This window comes from Leopardus geoffroyi, chromosome E2 (assembly GCF_018350155.1).
Source record: "Leopardus geoffroyi isolate Oge1 chromosome E2, O.geoffroyi_Oge1_pat1.0, whole genome shotgun sequence".
NCBI classification, from domain to species: domain Eukaryota; kingdom Metazoa; phylum Chordata; class Mammalia; order Carnivora; family Felidae; genus Leopardus; species Leopardus geoffroyi.
Genome location: NC_059335.1, coordinates 13029021 through 13056307, shown reverse-complemented (window position 1 = coordinate 13056307; position 27287 = coordinate 13029021). Strand labels below are relative to the sequence as shown.

At 59.2% G+C, this 27287-nt stretch overlaps 2 protein-coding genes across 12 annotated transcripts in view; both read left to right on the top strand.

Moving 5' to 3' along the window:
- Positions 1-1899, top strand: part of GRIK5 (glutamate ionotropic receptor kainate type subunit 5) — a 57864-nt gene extending 55965 nt beyond the window's left edge. For all 7 annotated transcript variants that reach the window (XM_045442166.1, XM_045442161.1, XM_045442167.1 and 4 more), the window contains one exon: positions 820-1899. In XM_045442166.1, coding sequence (XP_045298122.1) covers positions 820-1248 — 429 coding nt within the window. In that variant the 3' untranslated portion in view covers positions 1249-1899. The remainder of the gene's footprint in view (positions 1-819) is intronic.
- A 4044-nt stretch (positions 1900-5943) lies between these two features.
- On the top strand, positions 5944-25957 carry ATP1A3 (ATPase Na+/K+ transporting subunit alpha 3). 5 transcript variants are annotated; one of them, XM_045442172.1, is made up of 23 exons: positions 5944-6113; positions 10364-10453; positions 10586-10645; positions 10770-10973; positions 12075-12188; positions 12301-12435; positions 13072-13189; positions 13330-13598; positions 14833-15031; positions 15123-15232; positions 15316-15450; positions 18034-18226; positions 18547-18722; positions 18814-18950; positions 19277-19427; positions 19533-19701; positions 22099-22253; positions 22330-22453; positions 23247-23392; positions 23899-24029; positions 24657-24758; positions 25235-25326; positions 25566-25957. In XM_045442172.1, the coding sequence occupies exons 1-23, from the start codon at positions 6108-6110 to the stop codon at positions 25592-25594; spliced, it is 3045 nt and encodes a 1014-aa protein (XP_045298128.1). In that variant the 5' UTR covers positions 5944-6107; the 3' UTR covers positions 25595-25957. The 5 variants fall into 5 exon arrangements, with proteins under 5 accessions (XP_045298128.1, XP_045298126.1, XP_045298127.1 ...); XM_045442170.1 differs by having other exon boundaries at positions 10325-10453; XM_045442171.1 differs by lacking the exon at positions 5944-6113 and adding an exon at positions 7107-7127.
- Positions 25958-27287: the final 1330 nt, after the last annotated feature.

The window sequence follows — 27287 nt, the reverse complement described above, 5'->3', positions numbered from 1 at the left end:
AGCACAGCACCAGGGAGATCCTGTGTACAGCAGTCCTCTACTTAAAGCTCCCCAGTGCCTCCCACCTGACTCAGAATAAAAGCCGGACCCTTACAGTGGCCTGTGGGCCCCATTGCTCTTCGACCTTGTCTTCTCTCTCCCCTGGGAACCTCACTCCAGCAACCCTACCCTGCTTGTGGTTCCTCCCACAAACCACCCGGTTCCCTTTCGGCACCTTTGTCCTGCACAGCCTTGCAGTCTTACTGAAGGTCTTCCTGGTGCGTCTTCCCTAATATCCTACTCCAGATGCAGTATCGCTCCCCACCTCTTGCCAATTTTATTCTCCCCAGCACTCATCACGGGCTAACATACTCCCTGCATTCACATTTTTGTTAGTTTTGTCTCTGCACGCTGGAATACAACCTCCACGAGGGCAGGGACTTCCTGTTTTGGTCCCTGCACACAGCAGGCGCTCAGTAAATAGGTCTTGCCATAGTTGGTAGCATGAGTTAGAGGCAGAAGATGGAAAACAAGCAGGAGGGACTCAGAGACTTTGGAATGACAAGAAAGGGAAAGACAGGGGCCTGGATAGGAGGCGAGGGCAGGCTCAGGGAGAAACCCGAGGACGGAAGCAGAGAGAGAGGCTGAGAGGTGAGACAGAGCACGCGAAAAGCGGAGGCTAAGAGGGGAGAGGAGGGGAGGAGTGGAGCCCGGGGGCGCAGGGTGAGGGGGGTCGAGGCAGAGAAGGGAAAGAGGACGCAGAAGCCAGGCGAGGGGGCGGCGGCGAGGAGAGCGAGCGACGGACCGTGACCACCGCGCCCCGCCCTGCGCCGCCCACAGGTGTCGGTGTGCCAGGAGATGCTGCAGGAGCTGCGGCACGCGGTGTCCTGCCGCAAGACGTCGCGTTCCCGCCGGCGCCGGCGCCCCGGCGGCGCGAGCCGGGCCCTGCTGTCGCTGCGCGCGGTCCGCGAGATGCGCCTCAGCAACGGCAAGCTCTACTCGGCCGGCGCGGGCGGGGATGGGGGCGGCGCGCACGGGGGCCCCCAGCGCCTCCTGGACGACCCGGGGCCGCCTGGCGGGGCCCGGCCCCCCGCCCCCACGCCCTGCACCCACGTGCGCGTCTGCCAGGAGTGTCGGCGCATCCAGGCGCTGCGGGCGTCCGGGGCCGGCGCGCCCCCGCGTGGCCTAGGCGCCCCCGCCGAAGCCACCAGCCCGCCCCGGCCGCGGCCAGGCCCCGCAGGCCCCCGCGAGCTGGCCGAACACGAGTGACCACGGGCGGAGCCGGGCTGGCGGCGGGACTGACCGCAGGGACGGAGCCCGGGCCGCCCCCGCTTCCCCAGCGGGCGAGGGTCGGGACTTGTGCCCCGGTGCTCCGGACGCCGCGATTTTGCCTTCGGCTCACGGTGTCGTCCGAGGCCCGGCTCCGGAGCCTTCCTGCGCCCCCTAGTGGACTTGCCAGAGGGTGCCGCGGACCCCGCACTGCGCGCCGCCCCCCTACTGCGGACAGGAGGAGCGCAGGAATCGAGGACTCCGGGGGCCGGGGACTGCGGGGCCGTTCCGGAAGCGGAAAGCAGTCCGCGAGGAGAGCCCCATCCTGGGACTGCTCAGGCTCCCCAAGACTTGACACAGCCCTCCCCACTTCTGGAGAACGGGAGGGCCTCTGGGCATATGGGTGTCCCCTGGCGCCCCTCAACTCTTCTCTTTCTCTCTTTTTTTTGGGGAGAAACCTCGGAATTTCTATGAGACACCCCCCAGGGAGGAGGTCAGTTGGGCCCCCGTCCCTCCCCCTGCCACACCCCGGTCCCTGTTGGAATAAAAAAAGAACAAAACCCCAAAAACTGGGGATACCTGGGTCTCATTTCCTGGAGGTATGAGGGCATTAAAGGCTCGGGCTCCCCAGGGAGTCTGCTGAGAACCACACACTGGATGGTCACTCCTGGACTCTCTCCACCCTTGGGCCCTGCCCTCAGCCAGCAGGTTAGCCCAGGTCCTGGCAGCTGGCCCCTCTCCACTGACCTTCTCTCAGGACAGAAGGAGGCTGCGACAGAGACCCTGAGACAGATGGAGAGAGATGCAGGGATCTGGGGAGGAGGAGACACCAGGGAACGGAGACACAGAAAGACAGAAACCAGATGGGGTTGGGGGAAGGGGAGGGTGAGTGAACTGCTCAGTGTGACCCTGCCTGGGGTGGCCACGCAAGTGGCAGGTGTGTGCTTGGGCCAGGGTGATTTGGTAACTTGTTAATTGTGTGCCTGTGTGTGTACATACGTCCGTGGGGCCATCTCCACCTGTCTGTGACTGTGACCCTGTGTTTCGGCTGAAAATGTACCTCCCCAGTCCCCAGGAGAGGAAGTGAGAAATCCCAGTAGACGGGGGTGGCTGAAGGACTGGTTGAGCAGGGGAGAGGGGTGGGTCTGCTTTCTGTCTCCGCCTTCCCCCGCCCCGCTGGAGGTTTCCCCTGGAAACTGCAGCTGAGAAAGGACGAGTGAAGGTCACACAGCGAGAGCCATAACGAGGCCGAGTAGAAGGGGGAGAGATGGAGAGGTGGGGTGAGGAAAAGATGGGGCAGGGGTGGGGGAGAGGGAGAGCTGGGGAGAGACAAGGAGGGGGGCAGAGAGGGAGGAGTAGAGAGTCGGGCAAAGGCGGGGAGAGACAGAGACAAACCGTGATGAGGTGAGGTAGAATGGAGAAGGGGACGAGAGGGATGAGACAGACGGAGAGACAGATGAAGCAGGAAAGTTAAGAGACCCTGGGGAACTGGGGCTGAGAGAAGGAGAGATGAGGTGGGACAGAGACAGGCTGGAGACTAGAAGCCAAAGACAACTAGTTGGAGACAGGAGAGGGCCGGAGCGGTGAGGGAAGCCAGACTGAGTGGGACAGCGTGGGGGAGAGGAGAGGCTGGGCCCTTCTCTCCGGCACGCTGCCGGAAGCCGGGAGCTGTCCGTTCAGCACCGGCCCGGCGCGACTGTAGCACACTGCCCTGTCTCCCTTGCAGGGCCTGCCTGCCTTCTCGGTCCTTGGGGAGGCCACACTCAGGAGACCCCGCCTGACACACAGGACCCCCCCAGTCTCCACCTGGACCCTTCTGTGCCCCTGGCACTTGTGTGTGTGCCCCTCCGGGACAGGTGTGGGGGCGAGCTGGTCTCAGTGTCTCTGTTGGTCCGCACATCAACTGCACAGACTTTAATCAATGTCTCTGCCCTTGGGCCGAACTCTGTGTGTTGAGGTGACTAGAATATGATTTCTGGTCTCTCCACTTCTCGATCCCAATACCATGCAGCTGATCTCTAAGGTCTCTCCCCATTTCCGAGTCCTCCCACTTGTCCCCATTTCTGTTCCAAGTATCTCCTGGGTCTTTATCTCTGAGTCTCCCCAGTTTGCCAAATGTGTCTCTGCCTGGCTGTCTATGTCCCTGTGTCTCTCTGTCACCTTCACTGAGCAATTCTGTTGCTCTGTTTCCCTCCATCTGTTTTCTCATCTGACTTTGCTGGCCTCTCTGTCTTTGTCAGTCAGTCTGTCTGTATCGGCCTCTATCTGTTCCTGAACTGTGTCTATTTCTTCTTAAGTCTCTCCTTATGTTTCTCTCACTGAGCTCCCCTGTCCCTGTCCATCCCTGTGACCTTCCTAAGTCTTCCCTCCTCCCCCTCAACTTCCGCAGAGCCTCGCGCTGGGAGCACGGTGCACAGTCATCAGTCTCACCAGGCTAGTGTCTGAGGAGGGAGTGCATAAGGGGGGGACATAGCCTGTATCTGGGGTGTCATGTGGGGGGGCCAAGGTCTCCCCCAGCACAACCGGAGAATGGAGGAGAGAGAGCCTAGAATCTCCAGGGATCCAAACACCCTATTAGGCATCTCTGTCCCTGTCCCCCCATCCCTTTCCCCATGGTCCAGGCCCATCCCTGCCAGAAACAGGCAAGGTGTGTGGGGGGGAGGGATGATATGGGTCCTCCCCCCACCACACACGCCCCCAAGAAGGGGGCAGAATTGCAGAGGGGACCTGGGTGCCAACCACCTGGGCTAGAAGATGTGGCTCCCCCCCCTTCCCCAGTCTCCATGGAGACAGGCCAGGTCTGCAGGCCCAGCCTCCTTTGCTGCATATTCGGCCTCCCTATTACCATGGCAACAAGGGACAGCAGGGAGGGATGGGGATGGGTCAGAGTACAGGATTGGGCCGAGGCTCTGGGTGCTGGGGAAAGCCAAAGAAGCTGACTCCCTACGCCGCCTTTACTCTCTGGCCCTCTCTCCTCGTCCACGCTTGTCTCTCTTCGGCTTTGAATATCTGTCTCTCTGTTTCTATCTTTTTGTGTGTGTCTCACTCTAGCCTTTATTTTAGCCTTTCACATATTTCCCTGACCAGGTCCGTAACCTTCACTACCCACCCACCCCCCATACACACCAGGCTCACTCTGTGCCCCTTGCCTGTGTCCCCCACACATCCACTCCCACTTTCCGAGAAAACTACAGGGACAAGCTTTCCCTTGCTCTCTGCCCCTTCGACAGGCCCTAGGGAAAGTGTGGGGTGTTCCTCATAGAGCAAGGGGTGGGGGTGAGAGGCTGTGACACTCCTTAGGCTTCAGTGGGTAACTGATGGGGTGTTGTGTGTGTGTGTGTGTGTGGCAGGCCAAGGTGTGTGTGCTAGCCAAGCCTGTGTGTGTGCATACCGAGATGGGATGTGTGTGGCATGTGGGTGGGGGCATTGGGTTGTGTTTGCAGGTACAGCAGAGGTGTATGTGATCGCACTATACTATATGATGTGTGTAGTGTGGGAAGTGTGTGGGATGGTGTCGCGTGATCTATTTCTGTGAATTATTGTGCTGTGTGTCACTCTGTGTGCACCTTTTTGCCTGTCATTCACAATTAGCAATGCTTTGGCGATTGTGCCCTGTGGGCTTTTGCTCACTGGGGAGGGGCGTGTGTGCTGATGTGTGTGCTGTTGTGTGATTCTGCAGCAGTGTCCACAACAAAGGCTCGTGCGGTGTGTGAGGCTGCGTAAGGCCTATGTGTGTGCAATGGTGCCGAGTGTGGATATGTGTTGGTCTATGGATTTACGGGTTTCGTGGTTGTCGGTCCCTATGTGAAATGGGACGGGGCCAGGTATGGTGGAGTGTGTGATAGGCATGTCTGTGATGTAGTGTTCTGAGGGTGTGTGTTAATCTACGTGGCACTTTATGACTGTGATTGTGATTCTGTTTTGTGATGGGAGGGCGTGTGTTTTATTTCCACGCGTTGGTGAATCTCTAGGGTTGTGTGATGGGGTGGTGTAGTAGGCACGTGAGGGTACAAGCTGGTGTGTTCTGGAATGTGATTGTGAAGCTGTGGGGGGGGGGAGGGTTGTGTGTCCTCCCCATCTGGGCTATCTAGGTGACAGTTATGGGTGAGTACGAGGCTTGGTGGGGGCCTCTGGCTGTGACGTGTCTGCCGTGGACGCGTGCAGTTGTGTGTCGGGGCAAAGGGTGAGGGGGTCTCAGGGTGAGGTCTTCCTTGCCTCCTAAGCTCCCTCAAGCTCCCCCTCCTGAACAGCACCCCCACACGGTTTCCAGCCCCCCGCCCCCGCCTCACTGCGGAGGGAGGGGCTCTGGGCCCCCTGCCTTATCGTGGCGGTTTGCGGGGCTTTCCCCCCACTCGGTGTGTCCACCTCCCACAGCGCAGCCCTCTTCCTGGTGGCAACACCCCCACCGTGAGGGGGTTTTCGGGACTCTCTCTCCCTCAGCGCCCCCTCCTCGGAAGCGCCACCCCCCACCGCGAGGGTCTACAAGCTCCTCATTGCGGGGTCTCTGGGATCCCCCCTTCCGCAGCGCTCCCCCTCCTCGGCGGTGCCGCCACTTTGCGGAGGCTGGGGGGCGGGGAGGACAGCTGCAGTACCGGGGGCGGGGCCGCGGGCCATCCGTCAGGGCGGCGGCGCCCCTGATTGGCCGGCGCCGGCCCCCCCGCGGGCGCGGGCATATGAGGAGGCGGAGGCGGCGGCCGCCGCAGACTCAGTGCGGGAGGGCTGCCGGCCGGACGGACGCGCGGACCGAGGCGCGGGCGCTGCAGAGGCCCCCCAGCCCGAGCCCGCGCCTGAGCCCGCCCTGAGGCCTCTGCCCCGGCCCCCGCCCCGCCCGCCCGCCCCTGTCCCCCGGAGCCGCCAAGATGGGGGTAGGTGCTCGGGCCGGCCGGGCCGTGCGTGTGTGCGACATTGTGGGTCCAGTGTCATTGGGTGTCTGCGGGGGGAGAGGGGGGGGGCTGGGGCTCCGGGACCCCTGCGCTCCGCGGCCAGGTCTACGTGACCCGGCCCGTCCGTCCGGTGTGCCTCGGTTGAGCGTGTGCACGGGGCCGCCTGGGGCCGCGGGGTCTGTGGCGTATGTTGGCGTGTCTTTGTGTGCGGGGTCCGAGGGGCACCGACCGGCCCTCGGCATCTCTGCCTTACCTGGTGTGGTGGCATGCTCCATCGTACGTGTGCGTGTGCGTGTGCGCGTGTGTGAGCTCCTGGCTCTGTCAGGTCCTGCCAGCACCGTCTGCCGGCGATCCGGCGGCCCCAGGTTGTGTCTGACTGTCTGCAGTCGTGTCTGGGTGTGTCTGAGAGCTGGTGTTTGTGTCTGGGGGTGTTGAAACCCCTCCGCTTCCCTGGCCGGGTGGGGACAGGCCCAGGCTATGGGATGAACACCAGATGACCTCTCTTTCTCCTTCCAGGCCTGGATGGGGGGGCTCCGCAGTGCGGCGCGTGGCCTGGGGCTGTGGTGTGTGTCCAGCCCCTAATCTGGGGAAGCTGATATGGGGGGGCTGGGAGAAGCAGGAGAGCCATGGCAGGGAGACTGAGTGCCTGGCTGAGGGCGCATGTGTGCAAAGGTGGAGGGTGGGGGGTGGGGGGAGTGTATCGTGCATGTCTGGCTATGCCCTTGCCTCTGTGTCTGTGTGTCCTTGTCTGTCTGTGAGTCTCTCCAGCAGATGCCGCCTCCTTCCCTGGCTGACCACCTGATCCCCTCCGCAGCCCTGGATTCCTCCCTGCGTGTCTGGGGCGGGGCCATGTGGGGGAGAGTGGGAGAAGGAGGAGGGTGGGCTGGGCTGGGTAGGATGAAGACAGAGGGTCCGGATGGGAGAGACTAATGGAGAGGGAGTATGAGGGATGGGGAGAAAGATGGCGGATGAAGGCTGATGGGCCCAAGGATGGAGGTGGGGGTGGGGCTGCAAATCTGTGACTTGGGGTGGGCGAGGGGGATGGAGAAGAATTGGATGGGGAGAGGACTGGGAGAGAGAAGGGGGGAGGTGAGAGTCAGTGATGGCTTCCAGGTAAGTGGAATGGAAGGAGGGGGACTGTGGGCAGATTAGGGGAGAGGACTGAGGCTGTGTGCCCCAGAGAAGGAAGGGAGGCATTAGGAAAAGAAGGGGACAGAAGAGAGGCTCTTTAGACATTGGAGGCAGAGAGGCAGAAACATATGAAAAGAGCGAAAGACACAGGCAGAGACAGAGAGAGATGCTCCGAAAGAGCCAGAGAGAAAGAGACGTAGACACAGAGACAAAGACATGGTCAGAGAGACATGCAGAGACATGGGTGAGACAAAGACATGGAGAGGCATACAGAGACAAAGAGAGAAACTGAGTCTGACGTTAGGAGACCCAAGGACAGACATTTCCTACCCAGACATGACCAAAGTCGGCTTGAAGGATGAGAGGAGGAGGCAGAAAGCAAAAGGGGAAGTGGAGGAAGAGATGCTCAGAGATGAAGGCCCCAGACACCCTTTTCGGGGGGGGGGGGGAGGCTGGCCAAGGTGCAGAAGCTGCGTGAGCTAAAGCGTGTCAGGGGGAGGCGGACAGCGGAAAACGGTGAGGAGACGCAGAGACTGGCTGCGGCGAGACAGGCGTGTCCCCCACCCTCAGAGGCGCTCCCGCCCCGCAGTGCGCCCATCTGGGCCTCCTGCCTTGACTGGGAAAGCCTCGGCTCCCCCTCCAGCAGATGGAAGCCCGCCCCCAAGGGAGTCTGGTCATAGCAAGGGCAAGCAGGAGCCAAGGCTCGCCTGCCAGGGACTGGGGTGTCCCCACCCCCTCCTCCCTCAGATCCAGGAGTCCTGCCCCCAGCCCCTCCTCCCTCAGACCCAGGAGTCCTGCCCCCAACCCCTCCTCCCTCAGACCCAGGATCCAGACCCCCAGCCCCTCCTCCCTCAGATCCAGACTCCAGCCCTGCACCCCCTCCTCCCTCAGACCCAGGAGTCCAGGCCCCCAGCCCCTCCTCCCTCAGACCCAGGAATCCAGGCCCCCAGCCCCTCCTCCCTCAGACCTAGGAGTCCAGGCCCCCAGCCCCTCTTCCCTCAGACCCAGGGGTCCAGGCCCCCAGCCCCTCTTCCCTCAGACCCAGGATCCAGACCCCCAGCCCCTCCTTCCTCAGACTCAGGGGTCCAGGGTCCCCAGCCCCTCCTTCCTCCAAATATTTTCTCCCAGCTTTTCCTGAGGTTTCAGGGGTGGGCTGCTGGTTTTCTCCCCAACTCCTGCCAGGCCCCCATCTCTCTCCTCTCCTGTGTTCCCCCTCATTTCTCTACCTTGACCCCGTGACCTTCTGTCCCACCTCTCTCCATCCATGGGTCCACCCCTGTGGGGAGGTAAGACCCCTCCTGGCTCCGGGAATGGAGATGTGCCCTCCCTGTCCCCCAGGCCTCCGTGCTTTTGAGTCAGATGCAGTGCTGCTGCAGGGCTGGCCCGGGGCCAAGCCTCCCTCCCACCCCCCGAAACTCTCTCAGAGGCTCCTGGGCCTCCAGGCCGCGGTAACCCCCAGGCTCAGCCTCTGGGTCTGGGGGCAGACGGCAGGCAGCTCAGCCCTCTACAAGGTCACGAGGGGATTAGCGCTGAGCTGCCTGAGCCTGGGATCCCAGCTTGGCTCTGGGCCCGCAGGATCCGTCAGCAGCCCTCTTCCAGCACCTGGCCTGGCCCCGCCTCTCCTGCCAGCCTCCAGGGACACTGCCTTCTCCATTCGCCCAGGCTCCCGGACTAGAACCTCACTCACCCCCTCACACTGCATCCAGTTCAAGCCAGGCCTGGGGCTTTTGCGTCCTGCCCTTCTGCACCCCAAATCGTAGCCACCTCCTAGTCTGTCCTCCAGAGACCTGACCTTGCCCATCGCCTGTACAGAGCTGTCCGTGGCTCCCACCGACCCCCAAGAGGGAGGCCAGGGCCCACAGCTTGTCAGTTAAGGCCCTCAGGACTGGCTGTATATCCAGCCGGCCACCATCCCTGTGCATAGCAGACTGCTTCCTGGGCTTTTGTCCCAGCTGTGACCCAACACCTGGACCTTTCCTCTCCATTCCTGCCAAGCCTGTGAGGCCTCTTGAGATTTGCTGGGTCCTTTGAGAGACAGAGGCCGAGACATCCATGGAGCTGGGGAAAGGAGCCCAGGAAAAGAGCCGGGTAGAGAAGACAGGGAGAATGACATAGTGGGGAGATCTGGAGCTGGAAGGACAGAGATGCCATGACAGACCCAAAAGAGGCAGACAGAAGGGAAGGTTGCAGAGTGAGATGGTGAGAGGTAGACAGACAAGGTGGTTGAAACAGGAGATAGGGAGCGACACGCCCAGCATTCCAGAGAAGAAGACAGCTCAAGAGATGAAGACAGAGACACAAGAAGGAGAGGAACGGAAATAAGGACGGAGAAAGACACGGAGACAGAAAATACTGATACACAGAGACCTTCTGAGATCCCACAACACTTCGACTTGGAGAGATATGAGAACCCAGAGAGAGACTCAGCCAGGCTCGGGGAGAGATGGTTCAAGAGACAGAAACGGACATTATACGAGACAGACATAAAGAGCCAGAGATCAGACAGACAGACAAAACTATACAGAGACACACGCCAAGAGACTCAGAGGAAGAGAGACGGATGACATAAAGTGACAGGGGAGACAGATCAGGGAAAGAAACGGCCACAGAGAGACGGATGGAAATATGAAGAGGCAGGAGACAGACAAAGCAGAGCAATAAGACAAGAGAGGCACAGAGACCTGGAGAGACAGATCCAGAGACAGAGACAGACAGACGTAGCAAGAGATGGACGCTCGGGGAGTTTGGACAGGCCCAGAGAGAGGGAGAAAGGCCCGCAGGAGTAGGCACAGAAACAGAGAGAAGCACAGACAGACCCAGACGGAGACCTTGGGGGACAGAGGCCCAGAGATAACATGGAGTCAGAGATGGTGAGGCCAGTTGCAAGAGACAAGACCCACGGTTCTGAGAGACACCCCCACAGAGACACAGGGCAGAGACAGGGAGGTGCAGGTGAGCCCTGGGAGACAGACTGAGACCCCCAGACCCGCACAGAAGCAGGCAGGGGTGAGAGTGGGGCCCGGAGGGCCGGTGTCCCCCTTGTAACCCCTTCTCGCCCGCAGTCTGGTGGCTCTGACAGCTATCGTGTCGCCACCTCGCAGGACAAGAAAGATGACAAGGGCTCGCCCAAGAAGAGCAAGGGCACCAAAGACCGCAGGGACCTGGATGACCTCAAGAAGGAGGTGGCTATGGTAAGCCCCACCCTTTGTGCCCGCGCACCCTCCCAGACAGGAGATCCAGGCCGGGGATGGGCCTGAGGCCCTCAGGTCCTGCTCCTCCCCGGAGAGGCTCTCACCGCCTCCCCACAAACTCTCGTTCCCCAGACAGAGCACAAGATGTCCGTGGAAGAGGTCTGCCGGAAATACAACACAGACTGCGTGCAGGTGCGGCTGGGCCTGAGCGGGGAGGGGGCTGGGGGCCAGGACCCCTGGGTGCCTGGGGTACTCGTGCAGGTGGGGGTGCCAGGGTTGCTCAGGGAGGGTTCTGTGTGAATCCTGTGTCTCCCAGGGTCTGACCCACAGCAAAGCCCAGGAGATCCTGGCCCGGGATGGGCCTAACGCGCTCACACCACCACCCACCACCCCAGAATGGGTCAAGTTCTGCCGCCAGCTCTTCGGGGGCTTCTCAATCCTGCTGTGGATCGGAGCCATCCTCTGCTTCCTGGCCTATGGCATCCAGGCCGGCACAGAGGACGATCCCTCTGGCGACAACGTGAGTGCCCTCCCCCCGGCCCTGCGCAAGGGCCTATGCACTTAGGGGCACGCATCCTACCCTGCCTCTCCCACCCCTCCAGACTTCTCAGAGCCCAGTCTCCAACTCTTTTCCCATCTGACTTTCATCATCACTCGGTGAGGGAACCAGAGAAGGTATGAGGAAAACCGAGGCTCAGAAAAGCCAGGTAACTTGTCTAAGGTCACACAGCCAGATGCGTGAGCTGAGGTGCTATCCTAAGGCTTTGTGATCTCAGTGGCCTTGGGGACAGGCTCCACCAGGTGGTCATGGCCTGAAAGATACCCCAAAAAGTGAGTACACCCATGTAGAGAGCCAGGCATGCCTACCTGCTGGTCTGTCGTGACCCATCACCCAACACAGGGGACACACAGCGGGGGCCACAGTCTCAATAGACACTGTGCCCATAAACACAGAGCCACACACTGGCTACGTAGAGATCCTCGCACACGCACACGCACACACACGCGTGCACAGTATGCCTGCAAACACATGCGAAGTCAACACAGTCACGCCTGGACAGAGATTCAAACACACCTGCCTAGTGCAGACACACAGGCACACAGACACACAGACGTAGACTGACAGACGCAGGAATAAGTGAATAAACAAACAAATAAATAAATAAAACTTAAAAAAAAAAAGAAAGTGAAACCTACAGGCAGATAGACACAGAGTCTCAGACCTAGGCAGACAGAGAGAGACAGAAAGACAGAGATCTACATACAGAGACTCAAACACAGCGCCGTGAATTTAAAGCCAGGCATGCAGACAGTCGGACAGACGGACACACTGACCTAAACACCGACAGACACGTGGATGGATAATAGCATACACTCAGACTGTTTTGTTAGATGGACACAAAACAGAGACACGGACTGACCCGCAGACTCAAACACACCCATGTGCAGAAAGAGGGTCTCAAACACGAACGGGCCGACGGACACACGGACCACGCAGCCTGCGGCCAGACGCACAAATACAGACCCTTCCCCCTCACCCCACTGACTCATCGTTCCCTTCCCGGATTCTGCAAATGTCAAGGCGAGTGGCTCTGGGGTGTGACCCTGTGTCTCCCCACAGCTGTACCTGGGCATCGTGCTGGCAGCCGTGGTCATCATCACCGGCTGCTTCTCCTACTACCAGGAGGCCAAGAGCTCCAAGATCATGGAGTCCTTCAAGAACATGGTTCCCCAGGTGAGTGGAGCCCAGGAAGGGGCCAGCGGGGAGTCGGAATGCGGGGGTGAGGTGTGCCATACAACCCCAGGCAGAGAGCCGGGATGCTGACTCTTCTCCCTTCTGCCCCCAGCAAGCCCTGGTGATCCGGGAGGGTGAGAAGATGCAGGTGAACGCTGAGGAGGTGGTGGTCGGGGACCTGGTGGAGATCAAGGGTGGAGACCGAGTCCCGGCCGACCTGCGAATCATCTCAGCCCACGGTTGCAAGGTGGGCCTGTCCTCCCTGGAGCGGCTCAAGTGTCCGGGATCCCAGCCCCTCCCCCCGCAGACCGAGGAGTCTTGCCCCGAGCCCCCTCCTCCGTCAGATGCAGGGGTCAAGCCCCTAGCCCACTCCTCCCTCAGACCCAGGAGTCCAAGCCCTCAGCCCCTCCTCCCTCAGACCCGGGGGTCCAGACCCCCAGCTCCTCCTCCCTTAGACCCAGGATTCCTGCCTCCAGTTCCTTCCTCCTTCAGACCTAAGAGTCCAGACCCCTAGCCCCTCCCCCCTCAGACCCAGGAGTCTTGCCCCCAGCCCACTCCTCCCTCAGATCTAAGAGTCGAGGCCCCCAGCCCCTCCTTCCTCAGTCTCAGGGGTCAAGCCCACATCCCCTCCTCCCACAGGACCCAGGAGTCCAGGCCCCTGGTCCCCACCCCTCAGACCCATCAATATCTTAGACCTTGGCAAGAAACCTCTGCTTCCCACCTTCAAGAGCCCAACCTCTAGCCCCCCAGATACCACTCACCCACCCAGGTTTCCAGGCTTCTCACTGTGACCTCCAGGGATACAGCCTTCGGCCCCGGTGTCCTCTGGACAAATGCTCCCTGATCCCAGGGCTGAGCCCTTTTTCCTTTCACCCACCCCCAGGTGGACAACTCCTCCCTGACTGGCGAATCAGAGCCCCAGACCCGCTCTCCCGACTGCACACACGACAACCCCTTGGAGACTCGGAACATCACCTTCTTTTCCACCAACTGCGTGGAAGGTGAGGCAGGGTGTGCCGGGGGCACCCAGCTTGGGGCAGGGCTGGGCCACACGGAGGGCTGTGCATCTGGGATTCGGGGTTCCTTTGAACTTCACTGAGACCCCATCCCCACCTCAGCCTAACCCCCTCTGACCCCACAGGCACGGCTCGAGGTGTGGTGGTGGCCACGGGTGACCGCACTGTCATGGGCCGCATTGCCACCCTGGCTTCGGGGCTGGAGGTGGGCAAGACGCCCATCGCCATTGAGATAGAGCACTTCATCCAGCTCATCACCGGCGTGGCTGTCTTCCTGGGCGTCTCTTTCTTCATCCTGTCCCTCATCCTGGGATACACCTGGCTTGAGGCTGTCATCTTCCTCATCGGCATCATCGTGGCCAATGTCCCGGAGGGCCTGCTGGCCACTGTCACTGTAAGGCCCGGACTCCCAGGTCTGAGGGAAGAGGGGGGCGGGGGGCCTCATTGCAATTTTCCTGATGAGGACAGGTTGCACACCCAGGGCCCAGCCTCCTAGATCTTGGACGACGGGGCCTGGGGACTCAGAAAGCCTGCCTCACAAAACAAGCACATAAGAATCTTGAGACACATTGCAAGGCACAAGGGGCTCGCGGTCCTGGCCCTTTTTAAATTCACGTACAAAATTAAGAAGTACGCTTTCACGGTAAAAAGTCTAAAGGATACACGGAAATAGCTAAAAAAGAAAGTAGCGGTTCCCCCACCCTCCCGCTGCCCAGCAGGTGCGGGCATATCACAGCGTGTGGGTAAATGCTGTTTTCAGGGTACATAGAAGGGACTGTCCCAGGAATCCTGATCTGCTCCTTGATTCTTTTACTTTTTTTTTTTAACGCTTATTTATTTTTGAGACACAGGGAAAGTGCAGGGGAGGGGCAGAGAGAGAAAGAGAGAGGGAGACACAGAATCCAAAACAGGCTCCAGGCTCTGCGCTGTCAGCAGAGAGCCCGACGCGGGGCTCGAACTCACAAACCGCGAGATCATGACCTGAGCCGAAGTCGGACGCTCAACCGACTGAGCCACCCAGACGCCCCAATTCTTTTACTTAATATATCCTGGAGCATTTTCCATATTAGCGTGTTCAAAGCTAGGGTAGGTCAAAGGCTTTTTATAGACATGGCGTGTGCATACCTGGGGGCGCGCGTACAGACGCACAGGCTGCTGAGTCAGCATGCACCTGTGTCAGCCATACCCAGATCGAGTTCCCCAGAAGCCCCCTCAAGACCTTATTCGGCTTCCCCCTGCACCCCCCACCAGCCCAAAGGTAACCCCTACCCCGGCTTCTAAGCAGTGTAGTTTTTGTATTTCATATTGACGGAATGATTTAGCGTTTGTTCATTTTTGAGAGACAGAGCATGAACGGGGGAGGGGCAGAGAGAGAGAGGGAGACACAGAATCCGAAGCGGGCGCCAGGCTCCGAGCGGTCGGCACAGAGCCCGACGCGGGGCTCGAACTCACGGGCCGCGAGATCATGACCCGAGCCGAAGTCGGACGATTCACTGAAGCTTAACTGTTCCACGGGCCATCCCGGATTGTCTCTGGGCCGGGCGGGTGGGTTGTTGGTGCTCACGTTGCCGGTCCAGCCCTGCGGCCGGCCTCTACCTGTAACTTGCCGGCCCTTGGACGTCCCCTAGGTGTGTCTGACGCTGACCGCCAAGCGCATGGCTCGGAAGAACTGCCTTGTGAAAAACCTGGAGGCCGTGGAGACCCTGGGCTCCACGTCCACCATTTGCTCGGACAAGACGGGGACCCTCACCCAGAACCGCATGACGGTTGCCCACATGTGGTTTGACAACCAGATCCATGAGGCCGACACCACTGAGGACCAGTCAGGTGAGAGTGGGGCCCAGGCAGGGACCGGGGCGGGGGGGGGGGGGGGTCTGGCCCCCGAGACGCCGTGACCTGTGACACATGCCTCCTTCAGGGACCTCGTTCGACAAGAGCTCGCACACCTGGGTAGCCCTGTCCCACATCGCCGGACTCTGCAACCGTGCCGTCTTCAAGGGAGGTCAGGACAACATCCCCGTGCTCAAGGTGGGTCCAGCTGCCCGCCTCGCCTCGGCCCTGCCCACGCCCACCGCCCGCTGCTCCGCGCTCACAGCCCTCTTTTCCCCTAGAGGGACGTGGCCGGGGATGCCTCAGAGTCTGCCCTGCTCAAGTGCATCGAGTTGTCCTCCGGCTCCGTGAAGCTGATGCGTGAACGGAACAAGAAAGTGGCCGAGATTCCCTTCAATTCTACCAACAAATACCAGGTACTCTGGGCCGCCCGGGAGAGCGAGCCTGGGCCGCAGTCTCTAATGCCTATAGGTGGTCACCCCTGCCCCGCTGCCCCCTCGTTTTGGGCCAGTTACTAACCTCTCAGAGCCTTGGTTTCACCATCTGTAAAATGGGAATGATAGTATCTACCTGGTTAGGTAAGGACCAGGCAGACCCAAGAGTGAGAGTAAGGTCTCTGCCAGAGTGGGAGGCAGAGGAATGGAGGTCATGCTGCAGCAGGGAGTGAGTACCGGCCAGAGATCTCTCATTCATTCAACAAATCCATTTTTTTGAGCAGCCACCGCATGTCAGGCACATACGTTTTAGGTGCTGGTACCTGTGGCAGTGAGTGAAGCAGGAGAGTCTCCCCTCACATGGAACTTATACTCTAGTGCTAGAAGACAGACGATGACAAAGGCAGGAGGAGATACAGAATATGCCAGCTGCAGGTGTCTGGGGGAAGACTGTGCTAGGCAGTGGGCCCAGCATGTGCAAAGGCCCTGAGGCAGGGGTTTCCTGATGTGTCTGAACAACAGCCAGGCAGCCAGGATGATGGAGCAGTGAGCCAGGGCAGTGGGTGCCTGGTCAGGTCCCATTGGGCTTGTGGGCCGTGGGGAGGACTCAACTGTGACTCTAAGAGGGACATGAGCCACGGGGGGGCTCTGAACAGAGGAGAGATGGGACCTGACTCATGTTTTTTAAAAGAATTTCATTGAGGGGCGCCTGGGTGGCTCAGTCGGCTAAGCGTCCGACTTCAGCTCAGGTCATGATCTCACGGTTCATGAGTTCGAGCCCCGCGTCGGCTCTGTGCTGACAGCTTCGGATTCTGTGTCCCTCTCTCGCTCTGCCCCTCCCCTGTTCATGCTCTGACTCTCTCTCTCAAGAATAAATAAACATTTAAAAAAATGTTTTTTAAAGCGTTTCATCGAGATATAACTCACATACCATAGGCCACCCACGTAAAGTCTGTATTTCCGCATTTTGGTATATTCACAGATAAGTGGAATCAACTACACGACCACGGAACATTTTATCACCTCGAAAGGAGGCCCCATCACTCCTTAGCTATTGCCCCCCCCACCCCATGTCCCCCATCTCCCCGATCCCTAAGCAACCACTAACCTACTTTCTGTCTCTTCTGTGTTGACCTATTCCGGACATTTCATAGGAACAGAATCATATGACACGTGGCCTTTTGTGACTGGCGTCTTTCACTTAGTGTAGCGTTCTCAGGGTTCATTCGTGTTGTAGTGGGTGTGCCAGCAGACCTCTGCACGGCGGGATAATGTTGCATCGTCTGGATACTCCCCATTTGGTTCATCCCGTTCCCCTGCTGATGGGCATACGAGTTGTTCGCCCCCCTGAGCTACTGTGTCTGACACTGTTGGGAATGTTCACACATGCGTTTCTGTGTGGATGTACAGACCTTGCCTGTGCCTCGGGAATGGCTGGCCCAGATGGGACCCCTACATTGAGCCTTTTAGGGGACTGCCAGACCTTTTGGCAAAGTGGCTGCACCGTTTTCCACTGACTCACATTTTGTGGTTTTTTTCTTTTGATTTTTTTAATGTTTATTTTTGAGAAACAGAGAGAGAAATAGAGCGTGAGCAGGGGAAGGGCTGAGAGAGAGGGAGACACGGAATCTGAAGCAGACTCCACGCTCTGAGCTGTCAGCACAGAGCCCGACGCGGGGCTCGAACCCACAAACCGCGAGATCGTGACCTGAGCCAAAGTCGGACGCTTATCCGACTGAGCCACCCAGATTCCCCTGCCTCACGTTTTTTTTTTCAACGTTTTATTTATTTTTGGGACAGAGAGAGACAGAGCATGAACGGGGGAGGGGCAGAGAGAGAGGGAGACACAGAATCGGAAACAGGCTCCAGGCTCTGAGCCATCAGCCCAGAGCCCGACGCGGGGCTCGAACTCACGGACACGGACCGCGAGATCGTGACCTGGCTGAAGTCGGACGCTCAACCGACTACGCCACCCAGGCGCCCCTCCCTGCCTCACGTTTTTTAAAGGAGCCTCCTGGCTGCCTTGGGGAGGCGATATGAAGGGCTGGGGTGGGCAGACACAGAGACTCAGTGTGGAGGCTGCTGTGATATTCCCTAGGAGAGATGGGGGGTGGCCGGAGGGGGAGGGCAGGGGGGAGGTGAGGAGAGGTCAGAATCTGGGTGTATCTGAGAGGTGAGCTGAGCAGATTTGGTGACAGGTCAGATGTGGGGTGAGAGGGAGCTGGGTGAGGCAGGGAGAGAGACACACATCCTATGGGTGGCTGAGATTTCTGTGAGAGAGACCCATGGGCAGAAATATCTGTGAGATGGAGAGACAGACATGGGCAGGGGGGAGCCGAGATCTCTGTGGGAGACTCCAAGAACCAGATGGAGCTCTCGGGTAGAGAGATTTGGGCAGTGCCTTCCGAGGGAGCCCCAGCTGTCCTACCAGCCGTGGCTCTGAGCTGGAGGGGGGTTGGAGGTGGAGAGGGGAGTCCTCTCCCCCAGCTGGGGGCGGGCAGCTTCTGGTCCTGAGACGTCCCGGCATGCTCACCCTCCACCCTCCGTCCTCCGCCCTATCCACAGCTCTCCATCCACGAGACCGAGGACCCCAACGACAACCGATACCTGCTGGTGATGAAGGGCGCCCCCGAACGCATCCTGGACCGCTGCTCCACCATCCTGCTGCAGGGCAAGGAGCAGCCACTGGACGAGGAGATGAAGGAGGCCTTCCAGAATGCCTACCTCGAGCTCGGCGGCCTGGGCGAACGAGTGCTTGGTGCGCTCCACGGGTGGGGCTGAGTTGGGGCAGGGGCTGGGCCAGCTCTGGGGGGCCCTTGAGGGTGTGGAGGGGTGTGATGCCGCGCAGAGCCTGGCTCAGAACAGCACCTCCCAGAATGCACCATGAATGAATGAATGAATGAGTGAGTGAATGAATGAATGAGAGGGGAAGGCATCTTCAGGCAATAAATGTTGACAGACTCTCCCGCCGGCTGGGACTGTCCAGACTGCGGGGACCCTGACGGCTGGGAGCTGTGGGCGGGAAGCAAGGAGGTCCGAGGCTGGAGCCCTCACGCCCCCCACCCGTCCTGCCATCAGGTTTCTGCCATTACTACCTGCCCGAGGAGCAGTTCCCCAAGGGCTTTGCCTTTGACTGTGACGATGTGAACTTTACCACGGACAACCTCTGCTTCGTCGGCCTCATGTCCATGATCGACCCGCCCCGGGCCGCCGTCCCCGACGCAGTGGGCAAGTGCCGCAGTGCCGGCATCAAGGTGTGGCCTGGGGCAGCCGGGGAGGCGGGGCCGGGGCCGGGGCCCCAGGGGCCGGCAGGGAGGCTGGACCGTCTCCACGCCATGCCCACAGGTCATCATGGTCACGGGTGATCACCCCATCACGGCAAAGGCCATCGCCAAGGGTGTGGGCATCATCTCCGAGGGCAACGAGACTGTGGAGGACATCGCTGCCCGGCTCAACATTCCCGTCAGCCAGGTCAACCCCCGGTGAGCCCGCCCCTGCCGGCTCAGGCTTCTGCCCCCACCTGGCCTCCCACTGGGACCGCCTGTGCCCCTTCCTCCTGGGTCTCCCCTGTTGACACGGCTCCTGGGTCCTGCTCCCCCTCCACACGTGAGGACGGACAGCTTGGTGCGGGGCCGCGTCCCAGCTTTCCTGCTCACGGGCAGTGTGACCCTGGGCAAGTCAGTTATACTCCCTGAGCCTCGGTTTCAGAACCTGGTCCTCTGCCTCTCCTGTGTGGCGTGGGTTGGGTTGGCCTGGCTGTCCGTCCGCTAATCCCCATGAGTCCTGAGCAGCTCTCTGCTCTCCCCAGGGATGCCAAGGCCTGTGTGATCCATGGCACCGACCTCAAGGACTTCACCTCTGAGCAAATCGATGAGATCCTGCAGAATCACACGGAGATCGTCTTTGCCCGCACGTCCCCCCAACAGAAGCTCATCATCGTGGAGGGCTGTCAGAGACAGGTGGGCTCAGCCTGAAGTCCCTCAGGGGCCAGGACTTCTGGTCCCTGATGAGGAGGGGGCTGGGGCCAGGCCCCTGGGCGTCATCCTCACTCTCTGTCCCTCCAGGGAGCAATCGTGGCCGTGACTGGCGATGGCGTGAACGACTCCCCTGCCCTGAAGAAGGCAGACATCGGTGTGGCCATGGGCATTGCCGGCTCTGACGTGTCCAAGCAGGCAGCGGACATGATTCTGCTGGACGACAACTTTGCCTCCATCGTCACGGGTGTAGAAGAGGGTGAGTTGGCCGGGGTGGTCCTGGAGACTGGGTTTCCTGCATGAGGTCGGAGAAGGGCAAGAGGGACCCATTTGGCTGCAGCCGAATGATGGTGGGGAGACACCAGAATCCTCCTGAGCCCCGGTGAAGCCTCAGCTTGTCCCTTCAACCCCGTGGGGTTGGGGGCTCCTTGGCGGTGGGGCTCTGCTGACGCACTTCTGGGTCCCAGCATTGCCCAGCGCAGGCCCAGTTGGGTGGGTGATGTAGACGTGGAAGCGTTTTTAAAATACCTTTAAATGCAAGGACGGGGAAGCAGAGGGTCCTTCGGGAGCCCTGTGGAGCCCCCTCCCCCAGCCCGGGGTCAGGGGGCAAGGAAGCTTCCCAGAGTGGACAGGGATCGCTATACGGAGCCCCAAGGGCCGAGTTGGAATGTTCACGTAGAGTAATGGCAGGGAAGGGAGTTCTGGGCCGAGGAACAGAATGCACACAGGCGAGGCGGTGTGAGGGAGTGTGTGTGGGGCCGGGCCTGGTGTCCGGGGTGGGGGACACTGAGGGCGCTGCCCCCTGACGGGCCTCAGTGTGGCCACAGATGGGGCTTGTTCACAGTTAATTTTATTCCGATCACCCGAGGCATTCCTGATAATTATAGGAAATGAAGACAAGCATTAAGCAGAAAATTAGAATCACCCATAACCTCACCATCCAGAAATAGTCACTATTCATGCTGTGGTGCATTTTCTTGCAGTTTCTCTCTCACACTTGAAACGTTCCCCAATGCGAAAAATAATGCATGATCAAGGGGAATCTAAACAGTAAAGCTGCGCCTGAAGTGACAAATGCCCTTATCCCTTGTCTCCTTTGTCCCAGAAGACGCCACGGTTACCCCTTTCTTATTCCCCAAGTCGTCTGTGTGTTCACAGTGGCGCACATCTGTGGATACACCGTTCACACTTTCCAGGCATTTACTGGGCTGGACAGACAGTGTGAGCAGAGCAGACGTGATTGGTCCCTCCCCTCAAGGAGGTGGGAGCGGCAGCTTTTAACAAATTAGCAAACAGATTGTAACATAACAAACCTAGTTGTAAATTGTGACAAGCCCTAAGGAGCAACCCCGTGGGGGATGCTATGTATCAAGGGTCCTGCCTAGATTGGGGGCAGGGGGCAAGGAAGGCCTCTCTGAGGTGGAAAAAAACCCCACAAAGCTTAACTTCCAGTAGGGGAAATTCCAGGCAGACCGCACAGCAGAGCAAAGAGCCTGGTCACCATCCACGAGAGCTCATGGCCAATCTTGTTTCGTCTCAGCATACACACTGGATCATGTTGAAGCATATTTATTTATTTGTTTATTTTGTTTGTTTGTTTTTGAGAGAGACACAGAGCATGAGCAGGGGAGGGGCAGAGAGAGAGAGGGAGACAGAGAATCCGAAGCAGGCTCCAGGCTCCGAGCTGTCAGCACAGAGCCCGACACGGGGCTTGAACCCACGAACTGTGAGATCATGACCTGAGCCGAAGTCGGACATTTAACCGACTGAGCCACCCAGGCGCCCCTATCTATTTGTCTATCTATCTATGTATTTATTTTGAGAGAGACAGAAAGTATCAGTGGGGGAGGGGCTGAGATAGAGGGAGAGAGAGAGGATCTCACATAGGCTCTCCGCACCGTCAGCGCAGAGCCTGACGTGGGGCTTGATCTCACGAATCGCGAGATCGTGACCTGAGCCAAAGTCAGACACTCGACTCACTGAGCCACCCGGGGGCCCCGCGTCGAAGCACATTTCAATCATCATCCCCTCCATCGATACTTCAGGATGAGACACCAGACGTTTGGGGAGAGCAGAGCATGTGTGGCAGGAATAGAGCCCCGTTAGGGTTTCGTCGCGTCCCCTCCAGCCCGTATCTCCCTTCCTAAAAATAAGCACTATAGATTAGTTTTAAACCTCATCTAAATGGAGTCGTGCCGCATGAACGCGTTTGTGTTACGTTTCACTCAATGTAACGTCTGTGAAATTCATCCACGGAGTTGGGTGTGTCTGCGGCTGGTTCCTTTTTCCTGCTGAGTGGATGGACCGTAGTTGGTTTATCCACTCCCGTGCTGATGGGCATTGGGGTCAGTTCAGGGTTTTGGCTATGGTGATAACGCTACGGTGGACCTTCCTGCGCTTTTTGGTGGACGTAAACACTTATTTAAACCTAGGAGTAGGATTACCAGTGGGGGGAGGGGTGGGTAGCTTTAATACAAACTGCCAAACAGTTCTCCAAAGTGGCTATATTTCGAGAATGTTTGAACAGGGCGTCATGGCTGGATGTCTCCACGGGAAGGTGGGCAGGTGGGAGGGTAGATTGGAAGGGACTCGGGGACCGGGCAGGGAAGGGGCGAAGGGCCAGGGTGCCCGGGATCTGAGCCTGCCCCTTCCTCAGGCCGCCTGATTTTTGACAACCTGAAGAAGTCTATCGCCTATACCCTGACCAGCAACATTCCTGAGATCACACCCTTCTTACTGTTCATCATGGCCAACATCCCGCTGCCTCTGGGCACCATCACCATCCTCTGCATCGACCTGGGCACTGACATGGTGAGCCCCAGCCCCTCTCTGGGCCCCGGGAAGGGAGGGTCCCCCACTCCCGGCTCATGTGGCCCTGCCTGCCCAGGTCCCTGCCATCTCCTTGGCATACGAGGCTGCGGAGAGTGACATCATGAAGAGACAGCCCAGGAACCCACGCACGGACAAGCTGGTCAATGAGAGGCTCATCAGCATGGCCTACGGGCAGATTGGTGAGGACTTGGGGACCGCACCTCATTTATGGCTGGATGTGCAGGGCCTAGAGCCTGGCCCAGAGCGAGCACTCTGAAACCCTGTGTTGGATGAGTGGGGAGAGAGTAGGACTTGGTGCTGGAGGTTTGGAAGGAGTGACTTACAGATGGGTGCTGGTCACCAAGGTGGGGCCGGTACACCTGGAGGACAGGCCTGGGGGTGCATCTGAGGAGCACATGGGACACGGAGTGGCAGGTCAGGGTTGGCCCCAGGCTGGCCGCTGCAGAGCCCGCTGCCCCACCCGCCTCCGTGGTGGGAAAGACAAGATCAGCCTGTGAGCGCTCTGAGGGCAGGAGTGAGCCCCAGCCCCTCCCACCTCCTCCTCAACCTGCTGCTGGAGGTGATGCGTGCAGAGCCTTTGGAAGTGCTGAGCTCCCCATTGCTAGGAGTGTTCCAGAAAGCAGAGGCTTCATGGTGGTGGTCAGAGGCCTGGGGAGATCACTCCTGCACTGAGGAGCCTGTTAGACTGAAACGCGGGCCTTCTCAGGGATTCCCTGATGATCAGGTGGCCTGGCTCAGGTGGGAGAGAGCCTCCAGGTGAGACCCTTCCCTGAGGCTCCAGTCCCAGGTGCCCACCACCAGGTGGCGCCCTCGGGTTGCCATCCGGGAGCCCAGCCTCAGATGAGGCTCGGGCGGTGGGTTCCGAGGCGGCCTCACCGACCTCCCAGGGGGAGTCTCACGGGGCCTCATAGGTGCCCTGGACTGGCTGCCGGCCCCTCCCTGAGCTTCTGCTCATCTCCTCCCCACCCCCAGGAATGATCCAGGCTCTCGGTGGCTTCTTTTCCTACTTTGTGATCCTGGCAGAAAATGGCTTCTTGCCCAGCAACCTGGTGGGCATCCGGCTGAACTGGGACGACCGAACCGTCAATGACCTGGAGGACAGTTACGGGCAGCAGTGGGTGAGTGAGCGGGCTCCACAGCATGGGGGCCTCCCGGTCAGCGCTCAGCGCCCCTGCCCACGACGGGAGCCCGGGGCCGGCTGTCCCAGCCACGCAGGGCTGCTCCTTAGGACGGTCCCTCTGCCCCAGGGGCGCCGTGAAGGCCTCTGCCGGGTGCTGGGAGCCCCCTGGCACTCTTGGCTCAGCCCACCGAGGTCCTCGCGTCCCCTGGCCATGCTCTGCCCCACCAGGCGAGACGCCTTCGCCGCCTTCTTCTCCGTCCCTGTGTATCCCTTCAAAGCCTGGCTGGTGTCCGTTGTCCCGGGAGCCCCGCAGGGTCCCCGGTTCCTGGTGGACAACTGAGGCCACGATTAACTTCTCTCCTTCCCCGTACAGCCCCTGCTCTTCCCGCAGGGCCACGAGCCAAAGTGGGGAGGCCCCAGCTGGACAGAGTCGCTGCTTGCCCTGGGGCCCGGGCAGGGGGCACGTGGGCCCCGGGCGCTGACCGCTTGTCACCGCTCTTGCAGACATACGAGCAGAGGAAGGTGGTGGAGTTCACGTGCCACACGGCCTTCTTTGTGAGCATCGTGGTCGTGCAGTGGGCCGACCTGATCATCTGCAAGACCCGGAGGAACTCCGTCTTCCAGCAGGGCATGAAGTGAGGGCCGGCCGCCCGAGGCCCTGTTCTCTGTCCCCTCTGTGTGTCTGTCTGTGCCTCCCCTCGTGCGCCGTGTCTCAGCTTTGGCCTCTGAGTGGTCCGTCTGTCTTGGATTCTCTCTCAGTCTGCCTCTACGTGTGTGTCTGGGGGCGGGAGTGTCGCGGGCTCTACCTCTCCACACCTGTGTGCGTGTCTGTTGCTCTCTCTGTCTCTCTGCCTTGATTTTTTTTTTTTTTTTAGTTTTTTTAATGCTTATTTATTTTTGAGAGAGAGGGAGAGAGAGACAGAGCGCGAGCAGGGGAGGGGCAGAGAGATGGGGAGACACAGAATCCGAAACAGGCTCCAGGCGCTGAGCTGTCAGCACAGAGCCCGACGCGGGGCTCAAATTCACAAACGGTGAGATCATGGCCTGAGCCGAAGTCGGACGCTCAACCGACTGAGCCACTCAGGCGCCCCGTCTCTGTCTCGATCTTTCTGTGCTGCCGTCTTTCTGCCTCTGTTTCTTCTCGTCTCTGTCTCTGTGTGACTCCGGGTCTGCCTGTCTCTGTCTGCCTTTGGGTGTGCCTGTCCCTGTGGGATTGGGGGCTGGGTTCGGTTCTCTGGGTCCAGCCTTATCTGTGCCTCCAGGAACAAGATCCTCATCTTCGGGTTGTTTGAGGAGACGGCCCTCGCTGCCTTCTTGTCCTACTGCCCAGGCATGGACGTGGCCCTCCGCATGTACCCTCTCAAGTGAGTGCCCCTCCCTCCCACAACCCTGCTCCAGGAGCCTCTGAGGAGCCTCCCCTGCAGGACATCCTCACAAGCCCCACCTCTCCTGGTGTCTCTTTGGGCCCCACCTCTGTGTCCCCCATCACAGTCCCTGTTCTTTTTATTATTATTATTATTATTAAGATTTTATTATCTTTAAATCATCTCTGCACCCAACGTGGGGCTCAAACTCACAACCCCGAGATCAAGAGTCACACGCTCCCCCGACTGAGCCCGCCAGGCTCCCCACAGGCCCTGTTCTGGTGCCACTGAACCTGCCCCCTGAGGACGTCCTCACAGGGGGCAGCCTGCAGGCCCTGGCCAGGGCACCCCTCGCCTGTGGGCACAAAGGGCAAGGGGGGATCCCCCCAGGGTGGCATTCCTGTTCTCCAGACTCTGCAGCTGTGTCCCCCATTATGACCCCTCACCAAGGCCCTCCTGCCCTCCCCTCTCCGCAGGCCCAGCTGGTGGTTCTGTGCCTTCCCCTACAGTTTCCTCATCTTCGTCTACGATGAGATCCGCAAACTCATCCTGCGCAGGAACCCCGGGGGTGAGGGGGCCCAGCGGGTGGAGGGGGGAGGCTGGGGGGCAGGGGGGCAGGTGGAGGCAAGGTGGGCGGAGCCCTGTGCTGACCTCTCTCTGTGTCTCCCCCACCTCCCTCTGTGCTGCCCCTCCGCCCCTTCCCCACTTCTCTGTCCCTGGCTCTCTGGTCTCCCTCCTCTCCGTCTCTGTCTCTCTCCTGTGCCCGTCTCCATGTCTCTCTCTGTTTCTTTCTTTCTTTGTCTCCAGGTTGGGTGGAGAAGGAAACCTACTACTGACCTCACCCCCCCCACATCGCCCATTTCTTCCCTGCCCCCCAAGCCCAGGACAGCCCCCACCAGTCCCCCCATTTTGTATTCTGGGGGAGGGGCCCTCTCTCCCCGTGGCCCCACCTTGACCCTCACCCCCTCAACTTACCTCCTGCCTCCCACCCTCTCTCCCCTCTGGCTGGCTTCTCTCCCCACCCCACCCCCCACTTCCCCCCTCTCTTTTCTGTGTCTCTGTTCCTCTCCCTCTCCTCGTCCCTTCCTCCGTGCCCCCACCCAGCCCCCTCCCTGGGCTCTTTTTTACTCCCCCTCACCCCTGGCTGATGCCATCTCTGGTTCTGGACAATTATCAAATATATCAGTGGGGAGAGAGAAGTGTGTGTTGTACTTGCTTTCTGGCCCCGGGGTGTGGGCGGGCGCTGGCACCTGTTGCTGGGTGATTCACGAAGCTTCAGGAATTTTGCCTGGCACCAGCTTGGGAGCCACAGAATTTCGGGAGTCCTCGAGTCATGGGGTTTTAGACCCAACCAAGGTTAGAGTGAGGGCAGCTTGAATTGGCCAGGCAATGGGATTATGGGATCAGAACAGGGAAGAGGAAGGGAGTCTCGAAAGCCTCTCGTATCAGAGTAGATGGGGAAGGGACGGGGCAATGCCGGTGACAAGGACAACGACCACGATGGTGATGATGGTGATCCGCTGAGTGCCCGCTCTGTACTCTGCCCTCTTCTAAGCACTCTGTGTGCATCAGCTCATTCAGTCCTCACAAGGTGTGAGACACAGAGAGGGAAAATGACTTGCTCAAGGTCACACAGCTGAGAGGTGACAAATCTGGGATCTGAACCTAAGATGTCCAACCTCTAAGTGCTGTGCTATTCTCTCACTCTTTTTATTGAGATAAGTTTTCTGTGAAGTGCAAAAATCTTAACCCTTAAGGGCACAGCTCGATGATTTAAAAATTACACTGCAGGGCACCTGGGCAGCTCAGTCAGTTGAGCATCCAACTCTTGATTTGGGCTCAAGTCATGATTCCAGGGTCATGAGATTGAGCCCCATGTGGGATTCTGCTCTGAGCGTGGAGTCCGCTTAAGATTCTCTTTCCTCCCCCCCGACCACCCCGCCACTCTCTCCCACTCTCTCTCTCTTTCTAAAATAAAATTAAAAAAAAAAATTACATTGCATAACCACCACCCGGATCAAGGTTATGTTACATTTCCATCCACCCAGAAAGTTCCTGCCCCTTTCTAGTCAGCAGCCCCCACACTTGTTCTTGGACTTTTATAAACGAAATCTTACAAACATGTTGTCTTACATGTCTGCCTTCTTGTCCTGAACACATTGTCCCATGTATCTGTAACTTTGAGAGCCACTAGAAATAGGAACGTTGTAACAGTGTCTTCCGATGAGGACACATGTATGCATCTCTGTTGTACAGGGTACACGCTTAGGAGTGGGGTTGCTGACCATGGCACAGACTATGTTTAGCTTTTTTTTTTTTTAATGTTTATTTATTTTTGAGAAAGAGAGGGAGACACAGAATCCCAAGCAGGCACTGTGCTGTCAGTGCAGGGCCCGATCTGGGACTTGAACCTACGAACTGTGAGATCATGACCTGAGCCGAAAGCAAGATCAGACGCTCAACACAGCCCAGAGATGTGAGTCAGAGGAGGGCCTGGGGCCAGATCAGGGCCCACCTGCCTCCCGGCAC